Here is a 21,863-nt window from a genome sequence, read left to right as displayed (position 1 = left end):
CAAAACGGCAATTTCGTGGGGATATGAATTTGTGGATTTCAACTTTTGAACATAAAATGAATGAGAATTTTACTTGTTCATTTGGATTAAATTTCATGGATTGACTCAACCACGAAAATTAGTCCCCCACGAATATTAATGATTTCACAGTATCTTTTATGACTGAACTCAAGATGCAGTGGCATAGCCATGAGTGAGAATGTAAGATATGGTGTTCATATATAAACAAATTAGGTAAAACAAACAAATCTCTTATTTCATGTTTTGACTGGAAAATGAATTTCCTGGGGGAAATGCCAGTTTATCTGTAGAATACAATAATACCATAAATGTCAATTTGAGACAAGATGAAATAAAGCATATGGGTGGGTGGGGGTATATATATTTTGTTAGAAATACTGGTATATAAATGGAACACAATAATCATATTTATATAAAAACTAAGGGGAAACCAGTAGTGTTCAACATTTTTTTATGGTTTCCTGATTTTAAAAAAGGTGTGTAAGCTATGATAATTTAAAAGCAACACCCCCGTGTTGTAATCTTTCCTTATGTAGATTCTAAATGGTACAGATAAATAGAGTTATATGTCCTGGGAGTAAGATAAAGCCAGTACTTAAATTTGGTATTTAACTAGTGTAATAAAACTTTGACGTTGACATTGTTGCAAGTATGGGAGACGTTCATCAAATGGACTTCGTAAAGAAAGAGGAAATGTTGATGTTTCAGTAGAAAAAACTTACATTCGATAAAAAGAATGATGTATACTTCATACCTGGATCTTCCAAAATAAAACTGCAAACACTGTTACAGATTAGGTTGCTCAAACAGTAGCCTGGTGTCAATCTTGAGGTCATGGACTTTTTTATTTCATTTAAGAATTAATTACCATGACTCTGCTAATTTTCTATAATGAACATGTCCATCTTTCAATTTGGCCAGTACCATTAACTGTTAAAAGGGGTGTTTACCAAAAAGATACTGACTGAATGGCGAACAATGCAGATCTTGATCAGAATGCTTGAATGTGCAGGCTGGTCAAGATAATATTATTACACTGGTTGGGCTGCAAAGGCACACTCGATCATGTCCAGCATGATTAGTGTTCAGTGGGATTTTTTGTGTGCGTTTATATTTATATGCTAGCCATTCTTGGATGATTTGAAAGAAGTCCAAATGTGGTTTATACTTGTAAAAATGACAACAAGAGGCTCAAGTGGGCCTAAGTCGCTCACCTGAGGCTGACTTTGACCTAATTAGATCTTGCTTGTGACAAAGAATTAAATTTAAAAAAGAATTAATTTAAAAAAAAGAAATGAATTAAAAAAGAATTTTAAAAGTATTTCTGTTTTTAGCTCTAGCGGCCCCTAAAAGGGGTCAAGTGCTCCAATTTGAACAAACTTGGGAGAGGACCATATAATTATGCTACATACCAAGTTTCATGAAGATCCATCAAGCAGTTCATGATAAGAAGTTGTTTAAATGGTATTTTCTACTTTAAGCTCTAGTGGCCCCTAAAAGGGGCCAAGAGCCCCCATTTGAAGAAATTGGGAGAGGACCATATAATTATGCCACAGACCAAGTTTAATGGAGATCCATCAAGCATATAAAGGTATTTCTATATTTAGCACTAGTGGCCCCTATAAGGGGCCAAGGGCCCCATTTGAACAAAATTGGGAGAGGACCATATAATGATGCCACAGACCAAGTTTAATGGAGATCCATCAAGCATATAAAGGTATTTCTATTTTTAGCACTAGCGGCCCCTTAAAGGGGCCAAGTGCCCAATTTGAACAAAATTGGGAGAGGACCATATAATGATGCTTCAGACCAAGTTTGATGAAGATCCATCAAGCGGTTCATGAGAAGAAGTTGTTTCAAGGTATTTCTATTTTTAGCCCTAACAGCCCCTAAATGGGGCCAAGTGCCCCCATTTGAACAAATTTGAGAAAGGTCCTTATAATTATGCTACAGACCAAGTTTGATGAAAATCCATCAAAGGGTTCATGAGAAGAAGTTGTTTAAAGGTATTTCTATTTTTAGCTCTAGCGGCCCCTTTAAGGGGCCAAATGCCCCCATTTAAACAAATTTTGGAGAGGAACATATAATGATGCCATAGACCAAGTTTGATGAAGATCAGTCAAGTGGTTCATGATAAGAAGTTGTTTATTTTTAGCTGTAGTGGTGCCCCCATTTAAACAACTTGGGAGAGAACCATATAACAATGCTCCACACAAAGTTTGATGAAGATCCATCAAGCAGTTCATGAGAAGAAGTTGTGTAAAGGATTTTCTATTGTTAGCTCTAGCAGCCCCTAAAAGGGGCTAAATGCCCCCATTGAACAAACTTGATAGAGCACCTCACCAGGATGCTACAGATCAAATTTGTTTCAGTAGTTTCAGAGGAGAAGATGTTAAAGTAACAAGAGCTGTCAGTGGACAGCGCGCTCGACTATTCTCAGTGCTTGATAGTATAATATAAGCAATGAGTAAAACTTTAACATTACAATAAGCATATTTTAAGTCGAAAAGGGGCCATAATTCAGTCAAAATGCTTGACAGAGTTGCCTCCTCCTTTTTACAGACTGGGGTCATGATGGTAAACAAGTATGCAAAATATGAAAGCAATATCTCAATGGATTTTTAAAATATTTAGGGTGGTACGCAAACTTTAACATTTATTCTAAGTCAAAAAGGGGCCATAATTCAGTAAAAATGCTTGATAGAGTTGTCTCCTCCTTTTTACAGACTGGAGTCATGATGGTAAACATGTATGCAAAATATGAAAACAATATCTCAATGGACTTTGAAAATATTTAGGGTGGTACGCAAACTTTAACATTTATTCTAAGTCGAAAAGGGGCCATAATTCAGCCAAAATGCTTGATAGAGTTGCCTCCTCCTTTTTATAGACTGGGGTCATGATGGTAAACAAGTATGCAAAATATGAAAGCAATATCTCAATGGACTTTGAAAATATTTGGGGTGGTACGCAAACTTTAACATTTATTCTAAGTCAAAAAGGGGCCATAATTCAGTCAAAATGCATGATAGAGTTGCCTCCTCCTTTTTACAGACTGGGGTCATGATGGTAAACAAGCATGCAAAATATGAAAGCAATATCTCAATGGACTTTGAAAATATTTAGGGTGGTACGCAAACTTTAACATTTGTGTGATGCTCACGCTAACGCTCACGCCGACACCGGGCGAGTAGGATAGCTCCCCTATTCTTCGAATAGTCGAGCTAAAAATGTGGACGGCGCACGACAGACGCTGGACCATCCACCCTATACTGATAGCTCACCCTGAACCTTCGGATATCATACAGGATTTATATTTACATTTTTTTTACAGTAGCTTGTTACAAAAATAAGTGACTTGCTTTCCATGAGAACTAGAAAATCAAAATATATGTCAGGATATTGATTTTTTAAACATCTAAATAGAACAGACAAAAAAACCGAACCACATTCAAATGTAATTCGCCTTCCAATAAGATTATCTAAATATTGTTAAATCAAGTGAAAAATCTTATGATCGTGTCGGCTCAATTTTGATCTCATCAGAAACCTTATATTTAGCTTCCGGTATCATTTACTGTTCTTTTTGAAATTTTGGCATCAAATTCTGAAGAATTTTTTAATGATGCCACTTTGTACATGTTTTGTAAATGATGTCAGACTGTGTGTGCAATCTCGCAGAAAGGGCCAGAGAAAATGTCGCTTAAAGGTAAACTCTAGCAACCCCAAAAAGGCAGCCGGATGCCCTACTTGAACAAGTTTTGAAAAGGACTTTACAATGATGCTACAGACCAAGTTTTTTGAAGATCAATTTAGCCATTCATAAGAAGAAGTCGTTAAGTTATTTATGTTTTTAGCTCTAGCCTTTTAGGGGCTGGGTGCTCCCATTTGTAAAAATATGTAAGCAGACCATACAATGATGCTACAGACCAAGTTTAATGAAGATCCATGAAGCAGTTCATGAGAAGAAGTTGTTTAAAGGTATTCCTATTTCTAGATCTAGAAGCTCTTAAAAGGGGCCAAGCAACCTCATTTGAGCAAATATTGCTACAGACCAAATTTGATGATGATTCATGAAAGAAGATGTAATCTAAATTAAAAGATTTTCTATTTTAAGCTATGGCAGCCACTAAAAGGACCAAGCTGATAATAAAAATGTTGATGGATTGAAAGACGACGGACAGTGAGCTATCACAATAGCTGAGCACTTCATGCTCAGGTGAGCTAAAAACATAAAGAAAACAATTATAAAAGGCATTTTAATAAATTAAGGTAATTTTATAAGCTATTAAAACATTTTATACATATAAAAATGCAATTTACAGTCAAAGACTAGCAATTTTAACATGCATGGGCAATGTTTCTAGCTTTATGTCAAATCGTTTAAAAACACTTTAAAGCATTACTCATGAATCAGAAAAGTGAAGTTTTGAAATAGATAAAAGGATGACTTTCCTTTTTTTAAACAAGAGGACCATGATGGTCCTGAATCGCTCACCTCTTCCCGCCTGACCCAGTTTTGAGTATGACGTCGTTTTTTCTATTATTTGACATAGTGACCTAGTTTTTGAGCTCATGTGACCCAAATTTGAACTTGACCTAGATATTATCAAGATAAAAATTCTGACCAATGTTCAAGAAGATCCATTGAAAAATATGGTCTCTAGAGAGGTCACAAGGTTTTTCTATTATTTGACCTATTGACCTAGTTTTTCGAAGATACGTGACCCTGTTTTGAATTTTACCTAGATATCATCAAGGTGAACATTCTCACTAATTTTCATGAAGATCTCATGAAAAATATGGCCTCTAGAGAGGTCACAAGGTTTTTCTATTTTTATACCTACTGGCCTAGTTTTTGACCGCAGTTGACCCAGTTTCAAACTTGACCTAGATATCATCAAGATGAACATTCAGACCAACTTTCATACAGATCCCATGAAAAGTATGGCCTCTAGAGAGGTCACAAGGTTTTTTTATTATTTGACCTACTGACCTAGTTTTTGAAGACACGTGACCCAGTTTCAAATTTGACTTACATATCATCAAGGTGAACATTCTGACCAATTTTTATGGAGATCCATTCATAAGTATGGCCTCTAGAAAGGTCACAAGGTTTTTCTATTTTTAGACCTACTGACCTAGTTTTTGATCGCACATGACCCTGTTTCGAACTTGACCTAGATATCATCAAGATGAACATTCAGACCAACTTTCATACAGATCCCATGAAAAATATGGCCTTTAGAGAGGTCACAAGGTTTTTCTATTATTTGACCTACTGACCTAGTTTTTGATGGCATGTGACCCACTTTCGAAACTGACCTAGATATCATCAAGATGAACATTCAGACCAACTTTCATACAGATCCCATGAAAAATATGGCCTCTAGAGAGGTCACAAGGTTTTTCTATCATTTGACCTACTGACCTAGTTTTTGACGGCACGTGATCCATTTTCGAACTTGACCTAGATATCATCAAGGTGAACATTCTGACCAATTTTCATGAAGATCTCTTGAAATGTATGGCCTCTAGAGAGGTCACAAGGTTTTTCTATTTTTAGACCTACTGACCTAGTTTTTGATGGCACGTGACCCAGTTTCAAACTTGACCTAGATATCATCAAGATGAACATTCAGACCAACTTTCATACAGATCCCACGAAAAATGTGGCCTTTAGAGAGGTCACAATGTTTTTCTATTATTTGACCTACTGACCTAGTTTTTGAAGGCACATGACCCAGTTTCGAACTTGACCTAGATATCATCAAGATGAACGTTCTGACCAATTTTCATGAAGATCTTGTGAAATATATGGCCTCTAGAGAGGTCACAAGGTTTTTCTATTTTTAGACCTATTGACCTAGTTTTTGATGGCATGTGACCCAGTTTCGAACTTGACCTAGATATCATCAAGGTGAACATTCTGACCAATTTTCATGAAGATCTTGTGAAATATATGGCCTCTAGAGAGGTCACAAGGTTTTTCTATTTTTAGACCTACTGACCTAGTTTTTGAAGGCACGTGACCCAGTTTCGAACTTGACCTAGATATCATCAAGATAAACATTCTGACCAACTTTCATAAAGATCCCATGAAAAATGTGACCTCTAGAGTGGTCACAAGCAAAAGTTTACGGACGGACGCACGCACGGACGCACGCACAGACGGACGACGGATGACGGACACCGGGCGATCACAAAAGCTCACCTTGTCACTTTGTGACAGGTGAGCTAAAAACAGTTTAATAACATACATTTCTTTTTTATTCAACAACTATCAGATTAAAATTTCAAATTTTTAAAATTTCTAATTCATAAAACTTAAAAATTCATAAAATAACGAATTCATAACTTTAATAATACTGGTTTATGATTTTTGACAATTTGTCTTTAATCAAATTTAAAAAATTTGATGGTCATCTGGAAACATGACCATGTTCTATTTTGACAACCTTATAGGTTAAAAATTATGGCACAACATCTGACTTTTTATAATTATAAAATTACACTTAAATGAACAATATTTGAGCCACGCCATGAGAAAACCAACATAGTGCATTGGCGACCAGCATGGATCCAGACCAGCCTGCGCATCCGCACATTCTGGTCAGGATCCATGTTGTTTGCTAACGGTTTCTCTAACTGCAATAGGCTTTGAAGGTGAACAGTATGGATCCTGACCAGATATGTTGATTTTCTCATGAAGCAGCTCATTTCAATCATAAGTAGTCATCAGAGGAGATGGAGACTAAGGAAAATATTTATTGAGCAATCCCTTTAACTCTGAGCAAATATTCAAAATTGCTCTTTTTCATAAACTGCTTCAGTTCTGTGTTATATATTATCATACTTAATTTCATTTTGAACAATGATTTTTCTTTCAGAAAAAACTTTTTAAAACTCATTAAGTCTTACTCTCAGTTTATCATTAACCTGCATGACATAGTAGGAACATTACATTTTACAGAATGTTCTATGCATATTTTTGTCTGCATTGCAAATATTTTGTACTGGCCATTGCCTTAAAATGTCTAGATATTTGCTACAGTGCAACCTTTCTAAATGAACCCCACTGGGAAGACGAAAATAGTGTTGTTGTAAAGAGGTTGTTGCTCTAGAAAGGTTAATTTTTAATGGAAATCTATCTAAAGGGAAGGAAACTGTGATATCAATCTTTCTAGAGAGGTATTTGCTCCTTGGGGGTGTCATTAAGAGAGGTTATACAGTATACTTAAACTATGAACAAATGATAGAAATGTTTGCAAAGTACCCATGCCATGACAATGATCAAAAAGGAGTTAAACATCTTTAAGATGCTTTTTGAATAATATATTTATTGTTAAACAAAATCAACTTTCTACACGATTGTGTCTTTAACCGTTACCCTGCTAAATTTCTCAAATGGACTTGTCCATTATACAATATGGGCAGTACCACTTTCTATTCAAAGGAGTGTTCACTAAACACTTATTGACTGGATAGCGAATAGTGCAGATCATGATCAGCCTGCATGGATGTGCAGACTGATCTTGGTCTGCACTAGTCACAAAGGCAGAATCACTTGCCGCCAGCAGGCTAAATGTTAAAAATTGTTAATATATGTAATTTTAATGAATCATTTTCTTATTTACAAATTTGTGTAAAAAGAAGAATTTCATCTCTCTCCTTCCAAATGCAAATGAGTTGGTTTAAAAACATAGCAAATCTGTCAAGAACAAGACAATTAAAATTTACAATAAACAATGCATTAACTTATTGCCCTATGTACAGTAAAATAATTTAAAAAATTATAGTATTAAATAAAAAGTGCCCTAGTTACAGTTGAACGTAACACATGGTTGTAGTTCTTAAATAATTACCGGTATACATGTACTATGTTTTATCATCTTAAATAAACACCAATGAATTCTGACTACATATGGTAGGTTTCTTCATAATACCTACCCTGATTTCTGGACAAATATTACACCTAGCTGCCCTCTATCAAAGAACGCATTAAAACAAGAATTCCCTTAAAAAGTGGTAATAAAAGTATGCAATGTAAAAAACATTATATCCCTACAAAACTAATACAGCACAAAAAATCAGCTAAGAGTGAAACATAAGACTTTTAGAGGATGCTGTCTGAATTTGAGATTTTGATTTAAATAGTCTTAGGTCTCCTAAAAATAAGAATATAGAATATTAATTAAAAAAAGGCACTGACATATCTACAAAAAATTGATATCACTTGTAATTACTGGCACAGTTTTTTATGATTATAATGTTAATAAATTTGTTCTCATGTTGGTAATGTAACTGATCCTTGATTGAACAGCTGAGGATTTATTACATGGATATTGTGAAAATTAATGTTATTAAAATGTTTTAAAACAAATGTCAATAAATTAATCTCACTTGCCTATAAAAATGCCCCATTGCAGGAATTACACTGTAAAAGACTGTAGATAACTTAGCAACAGCAGTAAAATCTGGAAATTTATGATTGTATTAATGCCTATGTAACAAATGTCCTATGTAATAATGGGTTAATATAATAGTATGATTTATAAAAATGTATTTAGCACATGTTAATTCCAATACCATCACATATTTTTTTTTGCAATAATAAGAAAGGTTTTAATGTCATTTACAACAATTAATGTACATGTAAACCTATATTATTTAGTTTGTACCATTATCTATTATTTCACTTCCCAGCTTAGCCTTAAAAGCGAAGTGTATATTGAAAAGATCTTTTCAAGTCCAGATTTCATGCAAAGATATTAGTATACATAGCTCCACTGTGAGAACCCGGGTTTTCCCTCTATACCAGGAGCAGACTAAATGCTTCTTCTATCTTACAACATTTCCTCAACTCAGAATGGTCCCATACTTTGTTCTAGCATTATTGAGACGCCTGAATAAATAATCTCACATAAAAGTTAAATACAATGTACTATAGTGTTTTCTAAAACAGAACCATCATCAATGATGGTTGTTTTTGTTACTGTATGTAAGCTGATATGTTAAACACTTAGCTAATGACTCAGAATCATCTTCGGGAATAAAAACATCCTCAGCAGTAAAGCGTATATTATACCTTTCTTTATGAAAGGTCTTAATTTTACGATTTGTTATAAGGTAGAAGTTTCTTCTAAGTTTGAAGCATCCGCACTGAGTGCGTGTCCGGATTTTGATTTTTTCTCCATTTATTTCCTTACCACTCTTCTCTAAAGGTGCAAGAATAATCCCGTTAAGAATTGTGCCATGCTTTGTCTTGCGTTTGTTATAGATGAAGAATCTGTAAACTGAAAATAGAAAGAAAAGCTTCAGGTGAAAGCCTTTAATCACATCACTTGATATTTTCATTTCAACAAAACAACTATTTCATTTGGACCTGAATTCATATTCACTTCAAATTTTAAAAAATCAAAACTGGGAATTTCTTAATTCATCAGAATGTTATTTCATGAATTGTCAAAAACAGTAAGTTCCGAGCTCATACATTGTTGCATACCAGAAGTTTACCATAGTTCTCTAGTTGAACTCGTCTCGGAATTTTTGACAAACCTCTAATGGATGAGAATGGAACTCATTATAATTAAGCATCTTTACGTGGAAGGAGTATTTTAAGTTTTATTAAATTATATTAAACTGAAAGAGTGGCTCAATGTATGATGCAGAAATGTGCAGAGTCTAGGCAGGCAAAATGTGTCCACACACTCCTTTACTTTAAATCCGGTAAGATGTTATTAACCATAAGTTATATAAATTCTAAGATCATGCTGAAAATTAAATAAACTAATCCAATAGATGTAGATCTATATGTAAGTTGACAACTTCAAATACATTTTCCAGACTTCAGGGAAAACAACCATTGAATGGATACAAGGAAAGAAAAATTGCTGTACCTTTAGTTTTGCTGCAAATAGTTACATCCGTCACAGGTGAGCAGAATGGACACTGTTTTCTGTCAGCTGTTGTCGACTTAGTAGCTCTTTCCTCAGGTATAATTGACTTTATTGTGATAGTGTCATAGTGATGCATTTCACGGACTTTTCCTCTCTCACACACCTGTAAAACACATCAATACATTACCTCTAGCCTGCTAACTTTCAAAAATCATTCAATTTGGGCAATACAATTTTTTATTTGAAGGGGTGTTCAATGAAAATTTACTGATCAAATAGCAAACAGTGCAGACCATGATCAGCCTGCACGGACGTGCCTGCATTGGCAGAATCACTTGCCGCCAGCAGGCTAAAGTTTAAACATAAAGATTTACGCACAAACATAGTAAACAATAAAGTAAATACAGCAAAAAAATAACTGTTGTAAAATTAAGTTGTTACAATGAAGGAAGCATTGTTATTTATTGTTTGATTACAATAAGAATAGCATTCCACCCTGACCTTACAACTAATTAACTGTCGCAATTTAGTAAATTTAAACGGCCGTGTTAAAATTGACCTGTTTCTAGTCTTTTTTCTTTTATTTTTTATCTATTTTTTCAAGTACTTGATTATTAAATTTCGTAATTGATACTCGGAACACCAAGCAAGTACTCGGTTAACTGGTTGCCATCCCTACAATTTACATATAAAAGCAAAAGCATAATACTTTAATAATGAAATGGCTTGTGAGTCCTCTAGAGATCTACAATGATATTTTGCTTCGATCTACCTCAGTGTACTTACTGTAAGTCTGTATTCTGCCTGTAATGATATTGTGGTACGACCTGCCTAGCTGTACTTGCTGTAAATCTGTATCTTGCCTGTCTCTAGAGATCAGTACAATGATATTGTTTGAGTTACAATGATACTGTGCTACGACCTACCTCAGTGTACTTACTGTAAGTCTGTATTCTGCCTGTAATGATATTGTGGTACGACCTACCTAGCTGTACTTGCTGTAAATCTGTATCTTGCCTGTCTCTAGAGATCAGTACAATGATATTGTTTGAGTTACAATGATACTGTGCTACGACCTACCTCAGTGTACTTACTGTAAGTCTGTGTTCTGCCTGTAATGATATTGTGCTTCGACCTACCTCAGTGTACTTGATCTACCTCAGTGTACTTACTGTAAGTCTGTATCCTACCTGTCTTGATATTGTGCTATGACCTACCTCAGTGTACTTGATCTACCTCAGTGTACTTACTGTAAGTCTGTGTTCTGCCTGTAATGATATTGTGCTTCGACCTACCTCAGTGTACTTGATCTACCTCAGTGTACTTACTGTAAGTCTGTGTTCTGCCTGTCTTGATATTGTGCTATGACCTACCTCAGTGTACTTGATCTACCTCAGTGTACTTACTGTAAGTCTGTATCCTACCTGTCTTGATATTGTGATTCGACCTACCTCAGTGTACTTGATCTACCTCAGTGTACTTACTGTAAGTCTGTGTTCTGCCTGTCTTGATATTGTGCTATGACCTACCTCAGTGTACTTGATCTACCTCAGTGTACTTACTGTAAGTCTGTATCCTACCTGTCTTGATATTATGCTTCGACCTACCTCAGTGTACTTGATCTACCTCAGTGTACTTACTGTAAGTCTGTATCCTACCTGTCTTGATATTGTGCTTCGACCTACCTCAGTGTACTTGATCTACCTCAGTGTACTTACTGTAAGTCTGTATCCTACCTGTCTTGATATTATGCTTCGACCTACCTCAGTGTACTTGATCTACCTCAGTGTACTTACTGTAAGTCTGTATCCTGCCTGTCTCTACAGATTTACAATGATATTGTGCTACGACCTACCTCAGTGTACTTATTGTAAATCTGTATCCTGCCTATCTCTACAGATTATCAATGATATTGTGCTACCATCTACCTCAGTGTACTTATTGTAAATCTGTATCCTGCCTGTCTCTACAGATTTACAATGATATTGTGCTACCACCTACCTAAGTGTACTTATTGTAAATCTGTATCCTGCCTGTCTCTACAGATTTACAATGATATTGTGCTACCATCTACCTAAGTGTACTTATTGTAAGCCTGTAACAGTATCCTGCCTGTCTCAACAGATTTACAATGATATTGTGCTACCATCTACCTAAGTGTACTTATTGTAAGCCTGTAACAGTATCCTGCCTGTCTCTACAGATTTACAATGATATTGTGCTACCATCTACCTAAGTGTACTTATTGTAAGCCTGTAACAGTATCCTGCCTGTCTCAACAGATTTACAATGATATTGTGCTACCATCTACCTGAGTGTACTTATTGTAAGTCTGTAACAGTATCCTGCCTGTCTCTACAGATTTACAATGATATTGTGCTACCATCTACCTGTGTGTACTTATTGTAAGCCTGTAACAGTATCCTGCCTGTCTCTACAGATTTACAATGATATTTTGCTACGACCTACCTCAGTGTACTTATTGTAAATCTGTATCCTGCCTGTTTCTACAGAGATACAATGATATTGTGCTACGACCTACCTCAGTGTACTTATTGCAAGTCTGTATTCTGCCTGTCTTTACAGAGTTACAATGATATTGTGCTACGACCTACCTCAGTGTACTTATTGTAAGTCTGTATCCTGCCTGTCTCTACAGAGTTACAATGATATTGTGCTACGACCTACCTCAGTGTACTTATTGTAAGTCTGTATTCTACCTGTCTTTACAGAGTTACAATGATATTGTGCTACGACCTACTTCAGTGTACTTATTGTAAGTCTGTATCCTGCCTGTCTCTACAGATTTACAATGATATTGTGCTACGACCTACCTCAGTGTACTTATTGTAAGTCTGTATTCTACCTGTCTCTACAGAGATACAATGATATTGTGCTACGACCTACCTCAGTGTACTTATTGTAAGTCTGTATCCTGCCTGTCTCTACAGAGTTACAATGATATTGTGCTATGACCTACCTCAGTGTACTTATTGTAAGTCTGTATCCTGCCTGTCTCTACAGATCTACAACAATTGGTATGACTTGCATGCTGCTTTTGTTCAACAGTCATATAACTTGACTGTATCCTACAACAAAGATCTGTTCTTTTGTCGATCAGAATTCTACCACAGCACTGCTGGTTGTAGCCTTTCTTGAAAGGTTCTGAAAATAATCAGTTGTTATTATTCTTCTATAACTATATCATTTGACATTTTAATTAAACAATACTCAAGATGATAAATTTAAATCCTGCCCAGTATTTTTTGTAGACCTGGCTTTTGGGGTTTTAATATTGGTTTGGGAGACTAATATATAAAACGAACCTTGTCACTGGTCAATTTTAAATTTCTGCTTTCAAACAACTAAATAGAACTGCATTTTATAGAACATAGGTATAACTAGAATCAACAATAATCTCTAGTTCTCTAGCTAAATGAACAAATGCTGGAAATTTACTTTTATAGATGTCATTATCATTTTATTTGACAAGTATAAAGATGGCAGCAGGTAATGTCATTATCCACAAGAGTTTAAATTTCCTGTTCATCTAACACCTAGTAAGATATATTTCAAAAACAATTTAAACTTCATACTATTGTCACAGCATCCATCAGTTGAGGAAGAAATAAATTTGCCATCACAACATGACACAGTGGCATCATTCAGGTTCATGAGCTTATCTCCACAACAGGTCACATTCATCTCCGGTTCTACAGGTAACAAGTTAGTGCCGCAACACTTCAAGTATTTGTCACCATGACTGTATTCCTCTATAAATAAAGTCCTGAATATATCCATACAGTTTTGCACTTTATAAAAAAGCCAGTGTTACATCAGGATGGAGATATTATCCTACTTGATTTTTTCCTCAATAAATTTCAGTAGTAATCAGTAAAAATGAAATAAAATTTTAAGGCATAAAAAAGTTCTTTGTTTCCAGTATCCGACCTACCGTAATCTTTCGGCCCGACTAAATGTCTTTATGGCCTTGGAGAATATTTTTTCAACTTTTTAACAAAAATTGTAAAACTGCACTTTTTATGCTTTAAACATGGTCAGTGATGTTAGAAATCAACTTACTGATAATCTAAAGACATAACACCCTTATTTGTATTCATTTTTTTTTGACACAAAAATAATTTCAGAAAAGTCTCACTTAATAAAACAAGAGGGCCATGATGGCCCTATATCGCTCACCTGAGTACCATTGCTCTTAATGATAAGATCAAGTTTTGACATAGATCACATCGGCATACACTTTAAGTATCATCAGGATAAATATTTTCTTGTAACAGTCCCTTTTGACCTATGGGTCACGTACTAGTCATAGCCAAACTCCATACCAAGTTTGAGGGTCCTTGGCTCAAATGCTGCATTTTTGTACTAGCGTGACTATTCCTTACCCTAGAAGACTTAAATAACATTTAAAAAAAAAACATTTAAAACCAATCTCATTAGATGCTGTGAGGTATATTCATTTACATAAAATAAAGGGAGGTAATTTGTCATAAATGCAGTCAAAAGTTATCTACCCTGGTTGTCCGAGTCCATCTGATGGCATAAATGACATTTCAAATCAGTATCTTCATTCGTTACTGAGATACACCCATTTTAATTTGAAACAAAGGGAGGTAATTTGACATAAAATCAGTCCATAGTTATCTACCCTTATTGTCTCAGTCCAACTAATGACAATAATGAAATTTCAAATGAGTCCTATAAATACTTAGGCGTAAAAAAAAAATTGTTTGTTTCCGGTATCCCGACCTACCCTAAATTTTTGGCCCTACCCTAAATGTTTTTATGGCCTTGGAGAATATTTTTTTCAACTTTTGACAAAAAGTTGCAAAACTGCATTTTTTATGCTTTAAACATGGTCAGTGATGTTAGAAATCCACTTCCTGATCCTCTAAAGGCATAACCCCCTTATTTGTATTCATTTTTGACACAAAAATAATTTCCGAAAAGTCTCCCTTAATAAAAAAAATTCCAAAAAAAAAAAAAATTCCGACCTACCTACCCTAATTTTTTTGAGCATGTTACCGGAAACAAAGAATTTTTTTTTTTAGGCCTTATTGAGATAAATTCATTTTTATTAAAATCAGGGGAGATAATCATGCATTGGTATATGCATGTAGAAGATACAGAGTACAAGCCTTTACAACAATATATTAGAAAAGTAAGTAAAAGTAGAAATTACCATGGAAGACATAAATAATGTTTAAAACCAATCTCAATAGAAGCTGCTAGGCATATTCATTTACATAAAAGATAAAGGGAGGTAATTTGTCATAAATTCAGTCAATATGTATCTTCACTGATTGTCCAAGTCCATCTGATGGCATACATGAAATTTCAGATCAGTATCTTCATTAGTTACAGAGATATACCCATTTTAATTTGAAATAAAGGGAGGTAATTTGACATAAAATCAGTCCATAGTTATCTACCCTGATTGTCTGAGTCCAACTAATGACAATAATGAAATTTCAAATGAGTCCTATAAGTACTTACTGATATAAAGCCATTTTGATTAAAATCAGGGGAGGTAATCAGATATAAAATAACTCCAGAACCTATGATTGGATCTGACAGATTCATCATGGAATCCAAGATTTATTATTGTTGAAGATATTTTGCAAGTTTGTATCAAATCAAACCATAAATGAAGTCTCTATACGGCTGCAAAAGCCAAAATAGCAAATTTTGGACCTTTAAGGGGCCATAACTCTGGAAACCATGATTGGATCTGGCCAGTTTTCGAAAGGAACCAAGATATTATGCCTATACAAGTTGTGTGCAAGTTTGATAAAAGTTGATTGCAAGATGTTGTCTCAATCGTGTTCACAAGCAAAAAATAGCAAATTTTGGCCCTTTAAGGGGCCATAACTCTGAAACCCATGATGGGATCTGGCCAATTTTCGGAAGGAACCGAGATATTATGCCAATATAAGTTGTGTGCAAGTTCGATTAAAGTTGATCGCAAAATGTGGTCTCTATCGTTATCACAAGGAAATTGTGGACGGACGGACGGACGGATGACGGACGAACGGCGATCACAAAAGCTCACCCTGTCAATATGGATAGGTGAGCTAAAAAATCAAAAAAAAAAAAAAAATTCTGACCTTTTTTAGGCCTAATGTATTTTTATCAGTGTTATGTGGCTTTTGATGATATGCATTCATGTATAGGCCTTGTGTCTTGAAAATCTTTCCCATGCTTATTAAAAATCAAAAGCACTTAATGTAATGTGGAGCATATACGCCCGAAGGTATGACTATTGACCCCTAAGTATGACCTTGACCTTGTAGCTAACTATCCAGAACATGCACTATGCACATCGTCTTGATGTGGTGAACATTTGTGTCTACTTTCTTCGAAATCCTTCGAGGGGTTCAAGAGTTACAGAGCGATGACTTTTAACCCCTAAGTGTGACCTTGACCTTGAAGCGAGACATCCAGAACAGGCACTCTGCACGTCATCTTGATGTGGTGAACATTTGTGCCAAGTTTCTTTACAATCCTTCAAACAATTTAAGAGTTACAGAGCGGATACTAAACACAGTCATATGTCTATTGACCCCTAAGTGTGACCTTGACCTTGAATATGCATGTGCTCTGTAAGTTGTCTTGATGTGATGAACATTTATGTCAAGTTTCTTTGAAATCCTTCAAGGGGGTCAGGAGTTACAGATCGGACACGAAACACACTCATATGACCTTTGACCCCTAATTGTGACTTTGACCTTGAAGTGAGCCATCTGGAACATGTGCTCTGCCGTTGTTCCGATGTGGTGAACATTTGTGTCAAGTTTCTTTGAAATCCTTCAAGGGGTTCAAGAGTTACAGAGTGGACACAAAAATGCTTAAGGACGGACAGAGGGACACCGGGAGCATAACAGAATACGTCCCTTTGGGCGTATAAAAAGGACTGAATTATAAAAATTATAAAAGCAGTTTTTTTTTCATCAAAGAGCAAGGAAGGTGGCAATGTGACCTGACTTTGACAATAACATATATCTTACCATTGCCACAGAGCACTAATCCTTTTAAGATCACCCGAGATGTGTTCTGGTCAAAATAGTATTTGTTACTGTCTTTAGCTTCGTCATTCCAGCACACCCACATTGGTGGCAACACACCAACATGCTCTTCTGTTGGTTTCTGGATCACTTTTCCTGTAAGATTTTATTATAGTATCTTAACAGTTTTGTAGAATTTATGAAAATATACATGAAATTTCTATAGTTTTTTGCATATGGGAGATTCCCGGACACATCTGTTTTTTTGTTTTTTTTAAATAGCATACTGGTTGGGAACCAGTTTCCGGACAGGACCAATTTCCAGACACATGTAATATCAGCTTTATTTGGTTGTTATTCATGTAATTGTTTTATCTAGGTCATTTAGATGTTTGTTCTTCATGTCTAGAACAAACCACTATATTACAAGGCTGTATAAAAATTAGGTTTTATGATGATAACTCACCTGTTTACAATTCAACTTTCTGTCTTAACGGGGCATGAAGATAGCATTGCACATGCGCGGTAGTTCACACTAGCCATGGTATCAAGTGGGGAAGAAATAATTAAACTACAATCATAATGATTGTCTGCTGATAACATGTTCTACTTTAAATTTCATGGTAAAAGTTGCGTAAGATGCAGGGCTGTCGATTTATGCACTAATTTTATTCTATATTTATTGGAATTATTGAGAATTCGTGTTAGACGAAATTCGAGTTATTTATAGTCAACCTCGGTTTGCTTTCGTAGCTGCTATTAAAAGTAGGGATATGTTTCAAGTGCAATTTTGATGAGATGAATGATAACGAAATATATAGAAATAGTTTAATTACTTATTTTGATATCAAACTGACTGCAAAACACCGTCAAAATATTTGCCCGGAAACTGGTTTAACTGACGGGAAAAATAACTTCTTTTAGTGACCCCATTTGAGGCCCCATGGAACCCATATTTTACGTCACAACGCAATGCTGATTACAACATTGGATGCAGCAGGAGCTGAAGTTTGTGCAGTGTGGGCTTCATTTATGTCAAATACTTTTTTAGGGAATAATGAAGCCGAAATATTAAAATGTGTCCGGAAAATGGTTCCCAACCAGTATGTTTCCTGATTAACACTCTCCCCTTAATAAACAATGCCTCCTGCTCGACCCCTCCTACTATATAAATACCCCTATTCAATCTATATCATAAGAGAATACCAAAACTATGTTAATGCTAAAATTGTTAAAATTCATTCATTAAAAGTTGGATTTATACTTTATTTGTACTAAAAAATATATGTTTACTGAAACAAAATGTAGAAAAAAAATTTTGAGGGTGTAAATAAATACCTTCTTTTGCAAAATATAATAGATCTACCCCCTGGGAATAGAATGATGGTTGTATTCCAAATATAATGGTTTATAGTGTTCATTAAATGAGATAATTAAGCTGGACATTTTAATTACTGGCTTTATATATAAAGTATAACTTATATTAAAATTTAAAATGCGACAATGACATAAGTTTTTGTTTTATCACTTTACATATTATCTTTTCTTGAAATTCTGTCAGATTTGCTGTAGAAATAAAAGAATTTACCTGATTTTTCACAACATAAAGAGGTGTCCGAATCATACTGAGATTTACCACATGTCTTCATAGGGGAAATTTTTTCCACATAATATGTCCCGTTCAGTCCATAAAAACAATTTTCTTCATCTATGTTATATTCCAAACTGCCACAACAGCCTGCTTGCTCCTTGTATTGATACAGTCGAAATAATTTTTTTCCCATATCTAAACAGCATACTTCTGGGTACGAATATTTCATTCCAAAATCTCTATCTCCGCAACAATCTGTAGAAATATAATGATAAGCTGTCAACACTTTCAAGCATTTTCATATTAAAAACAATAGTGAATGCATATGATGTTAGTCCTCTACCAGTGTTTTATTAGTTTAATATTTTATTTTAGCTCACTTGTGATGAAAGCTTAAAGCTTATTTGAACCACTCTTGAGTCTGCTTCCTAGAAAAACCAGTACTGGTGTCATATGAGAAGTCATGGTCGTGACCCCAGTGGGCTGGAACCCACTACCCTCTGGTTGAGGGGCCAACACAACCACTAGACTGCTGCTCCCCAGTGTTTTATTGTAAGTCTGTATCATGCCTTCCTATACAGCTCTACAATGATATTGTGCTACCATCTACAATCAAATGTTACCAATGTGAAGTAAATCATGTTCTCAGGCCAGTTTCCTTCGTTACTGTGGTTACCTTTGACCATACTGTGCAAAAAACTAATAAATCATGAGACTGCCATATTTAACACACCTGAAGCCATACATCCTCCTTCCCCAGCCAGGAGATAACACACCTGAAGCCATACATCCTCCTTCCCCAGCCAGGAGATAACACACCTGAAGCCATACATCCTCCTTCCCCAGCCAGGAGATAACACACCTGAAGCCATACATCCTCCTTCCCCAGCCAGGAGATAACACACCTGAAGCCATACATCCTCCTTCCCCAGCCAGGAGATAACACACCTGAAGCCATACATCCTCCTCCCCACCGGAGATAACACACCTGAAGCCATACATCCTCTTCCCCAGCCAGGAGATAACACACCTGAAGCCATACATCTCCTTCCAGCCAGGAGATAACACACCTGAAGCCATACATCCTCCTTCCCCAGCCAGGAGATAACACACCTGAAGCCATACATCCTCCTTCCCCAGCCAGGAGATAACACACCTGAAGCCATACATCCTCCTTCCCTGATTCATGTGGGGAAGTTGTTAGTTACTCATGTAGAATAAGTTTGTATTTACTGTTTATATATGGAATCCACTTAGAATATCTTTTAACTAATATGGATAACTTTATACCAAAAGGGAAGAATAGAAAGGGTTACCCCATTTTGTGGACTCTGTGCGGTTGATCAGCTCTCCATTACAGCATTCGAGGTTATGTCCATGTGGGACTGATACCAGTTGCTCCCCACAGCAGACTTTCTCATACATTGGATATAATTCTTCCTTTCCTGTAAAAGAAAAAGAAAAATCATAGAAGATTATATATAATATCAACAAAGTAAGGTGGGGTAAAGCAGTTTTAAATGCTGAAAATGTATAAGCCTTAAAAATACATCATGACTGTATCATGTGGGTAACTAACTAATATTCAGGTATTCATCAGGTTAGCTGCTAGCAACAATAATTATTACTGTTATTAGTCATTTGTCAATTAATTATACATTTGCACAGTGACTGTGTCTTCCTAGATTTTAACAAGCTAATGTGAGAAATGCGATTCTTCCTCAGTGTATCAAAGTTACAACCTGTGGATCCAGGATCTCAAAAGATATGTCCCAGTTAATGTAACAGAGTCTGAATTTGAAATGACAAGCATCAAATAAATTGTATGGCTTTTCAACTACACATATAAATTATAAAAATTATGAGGTATAATGGTACTCCATATTTACAATGTAGTTCAGTCATGATCAAAGTCTTGTAAGCTTACCTGAGCGTGCACAACAAGCCATCTGTCTAGAATTCTGAATTTTTTGATGAATTTTGAAATCACAGCAAAGTTGTGTCCCTGGATCATACCTCTCAGAGCCACAGAAGTGTTCTTAAAAATACAACAGAAATGGTGATTTTCTTCTTTGTCTTTGTCTCTATCAAACGATTAAAAACAAAAAACACAAGTCCTGCAGGAAAAGTTGCATCATCAAAGAATGCAAGCACATATACAGCACTTAAGATTGTGTGCACATTTACAGCTCTCAACACAGAACACACTTGTACACATACACACAATACCCCCCACTTTATAACAGTAAGCAAGTATATGCCAAGCCCACAGAAAGGTGCTATATCTACCTCCTAAGCACCAGGTCTAGGCCAAATACTGCTGGAAACAGTGCAAATTTATTAAACACCCTGCACTGAATGCAACTCAGGATATCATTTGAAACTAGCAATCAAACTTGCAGTTGTAAGCAATGTGGTCATTAGCCTTACTTGTTTGGCTTACGGGGATTGCTTCTTTTATGATCTGATATATTACAGTTGCCATCCCTCTAAGCCTTACCCACATCTGCATTTTACTTCCAAAAGCCAAAAAAGTCAAAATACTGGTCAAACTTACTTGCTGCAATAAATATTGAATTCATGTAGAAACTTCAAATGAGTTGAATATAATGCATAATTTTAAATAAGAGACTTTAAATCTTCTGAAATATGTTGTGAACAGGTGTGCAGGGGTATCTACCCCAGCACCAGTTTCAGCATGGCAGACCGTCGACAACACTAAACTGCAGACACAAAAGACAAAATATACATTCAGAAAAGGCCAGCGAGTAAAATCCATTTTATTTCAATAACAATTAAAAGTAATTAATAAACTGCTTGTTTTATAACCTTTCCATTGATCAAAAAATTATATGATATAATTTGTGTTTTAAGAAAGTTTAGGCCGTTAGAAAAACATCACTGTTTTACAAAAAAACATAGACCTTCGAATATCTGCCCACCCAATCGCTGTCTTATCAGTTCTAAAAATAGAAAATACAACGATTTGTATACAAACACGATCTCCTATATACCCTAAAATCCGGTACACCCTAAAGTACTGTATACACTTAAAAGAAAAAAAATACTTACCTAAAGCAGTCGAATATTCATAAAACCACACTGTAATCAGAAGTAACACTTGTAGGTTTTGCATTCTGTCAAAGTGTTTATTTACGCAAAACACGTGCTGATATCTAGTTATAAAAATAGACTTAGGAAATCCGATTGATCTATTTTTAGATTTAAAAAATCGCACAATATTGCAAATCTGTTTTACTTATAGCAGTGTTTATTATGTTTGATTAATTTTTATAAATATTTTCAGCCACAAAAATGCTGAAATTG

The 21,863-nt window shown here is 35.3% G+C and overlaps 1 protein-coding gene and 1 long non-coding RNA gene across 3 annotated transcripts; both read right to left on the bottom strand.

Moving 5' to 3' along the window:
- Positions 1-4,261: 4,261 nt before the first annotated feature.
- On the bottom strand, positions 4,262-21,851 carry LOC123526413 (galaxin-like). 2 transcript variants are annotated; one of them, XM_045305551.2, is made up of 9 exons: positions 21,609-21,851; positions 20,464-20,574; positions 19,853-19,981; positions 18,534-18,791; positions 16,949-17,101; positions 13,517-13,693; positions 12,901-13,085; positions 9,921-10,083; positions 4,262-9,317 (listed from the first exon to the last, which is right to left on the bottom strand). In XM_045305551.2, exons 1-9 carry the CDS (start codon positions 21,670-21,672, stop codon positions 8,995-8,997), a joined length of 1,563 nt encoding a protein of 520 aa, XP_045161486.2. In that variant the 5' UTR covers positions 21,673-21,851; the 3' UTR covers positions 4,262-8,994. The 2 variants fall into 2 exon arrangements, with proteins under 2 accessions (XP_045161486.2, XP_053376667.1); XM_053520692.1 differs by lacking the exon at positions 21,609-21,851 and adding an exon at positions 21,094-21,542.
- On the bottom strand, positions 10,090-12,522 carry LOC128547654 (uncharacterized). The gene is made up of 3 exons (XR_008366620.1): positions 11,849-12,522; positions 11,079-11,137; positions 10,090-11,000 (listed from the first exon to the last, which is right to left on the bottom strand). It is a non-coding gene; the product is annotated as an uncharacterized LOC128547654 (long non-coding RNA).
- Positions 21,852-21,863: the final 12 nt, after the last annotated feature.

Source organism: Mercenaria mercenaria, chromosome 1 (assembly GCF_021730395.1).
Source record: "Mercenaria mercenaria strain notata chromosome 1, MADL_Memer_1, whole genome shotgun sequence".
Taxonomy (NCBI): domain Eukaryota; kingdom Metazoa; phylum Mollusca; class Bivalvia; order Venerida; family Veneridae; genus Mercenaria; species Mercenaria mercenaria.
The sequence above is the reverse complement of the archived record's forward strand: the minus strand, read 5'-3'. Positions and strand labels throughout refer to the sequence as shown.

What these genes read in the sequence shown, in the direction of transcription:
- LOC123526413 (XM_045305551.2), bottom strand. Translation starts at nt 21,672, where the DNA reads ATGCAAAACCTACAAGTGTTACTTCTGATTACAGTGTGGTTTTATGAA. An exon ending in ATTAGTGCTCTGTGGCAATG is followed by an intron (nt 13,694 to 16,948) that starts GTAAGATATATG and finishes CTTTATTTATAG; the next exon opens with AGGAATACAGTCATGGTGAC. An exon ending in TATTTGCAGCAAAACTAAAG is followed by an intron (nt 9,318 to 9,920) that starts GTACAGCAATTT and finishes TTCTATTTTCAG; the next exon opens with TTTACAGATTCTTCATCTAT.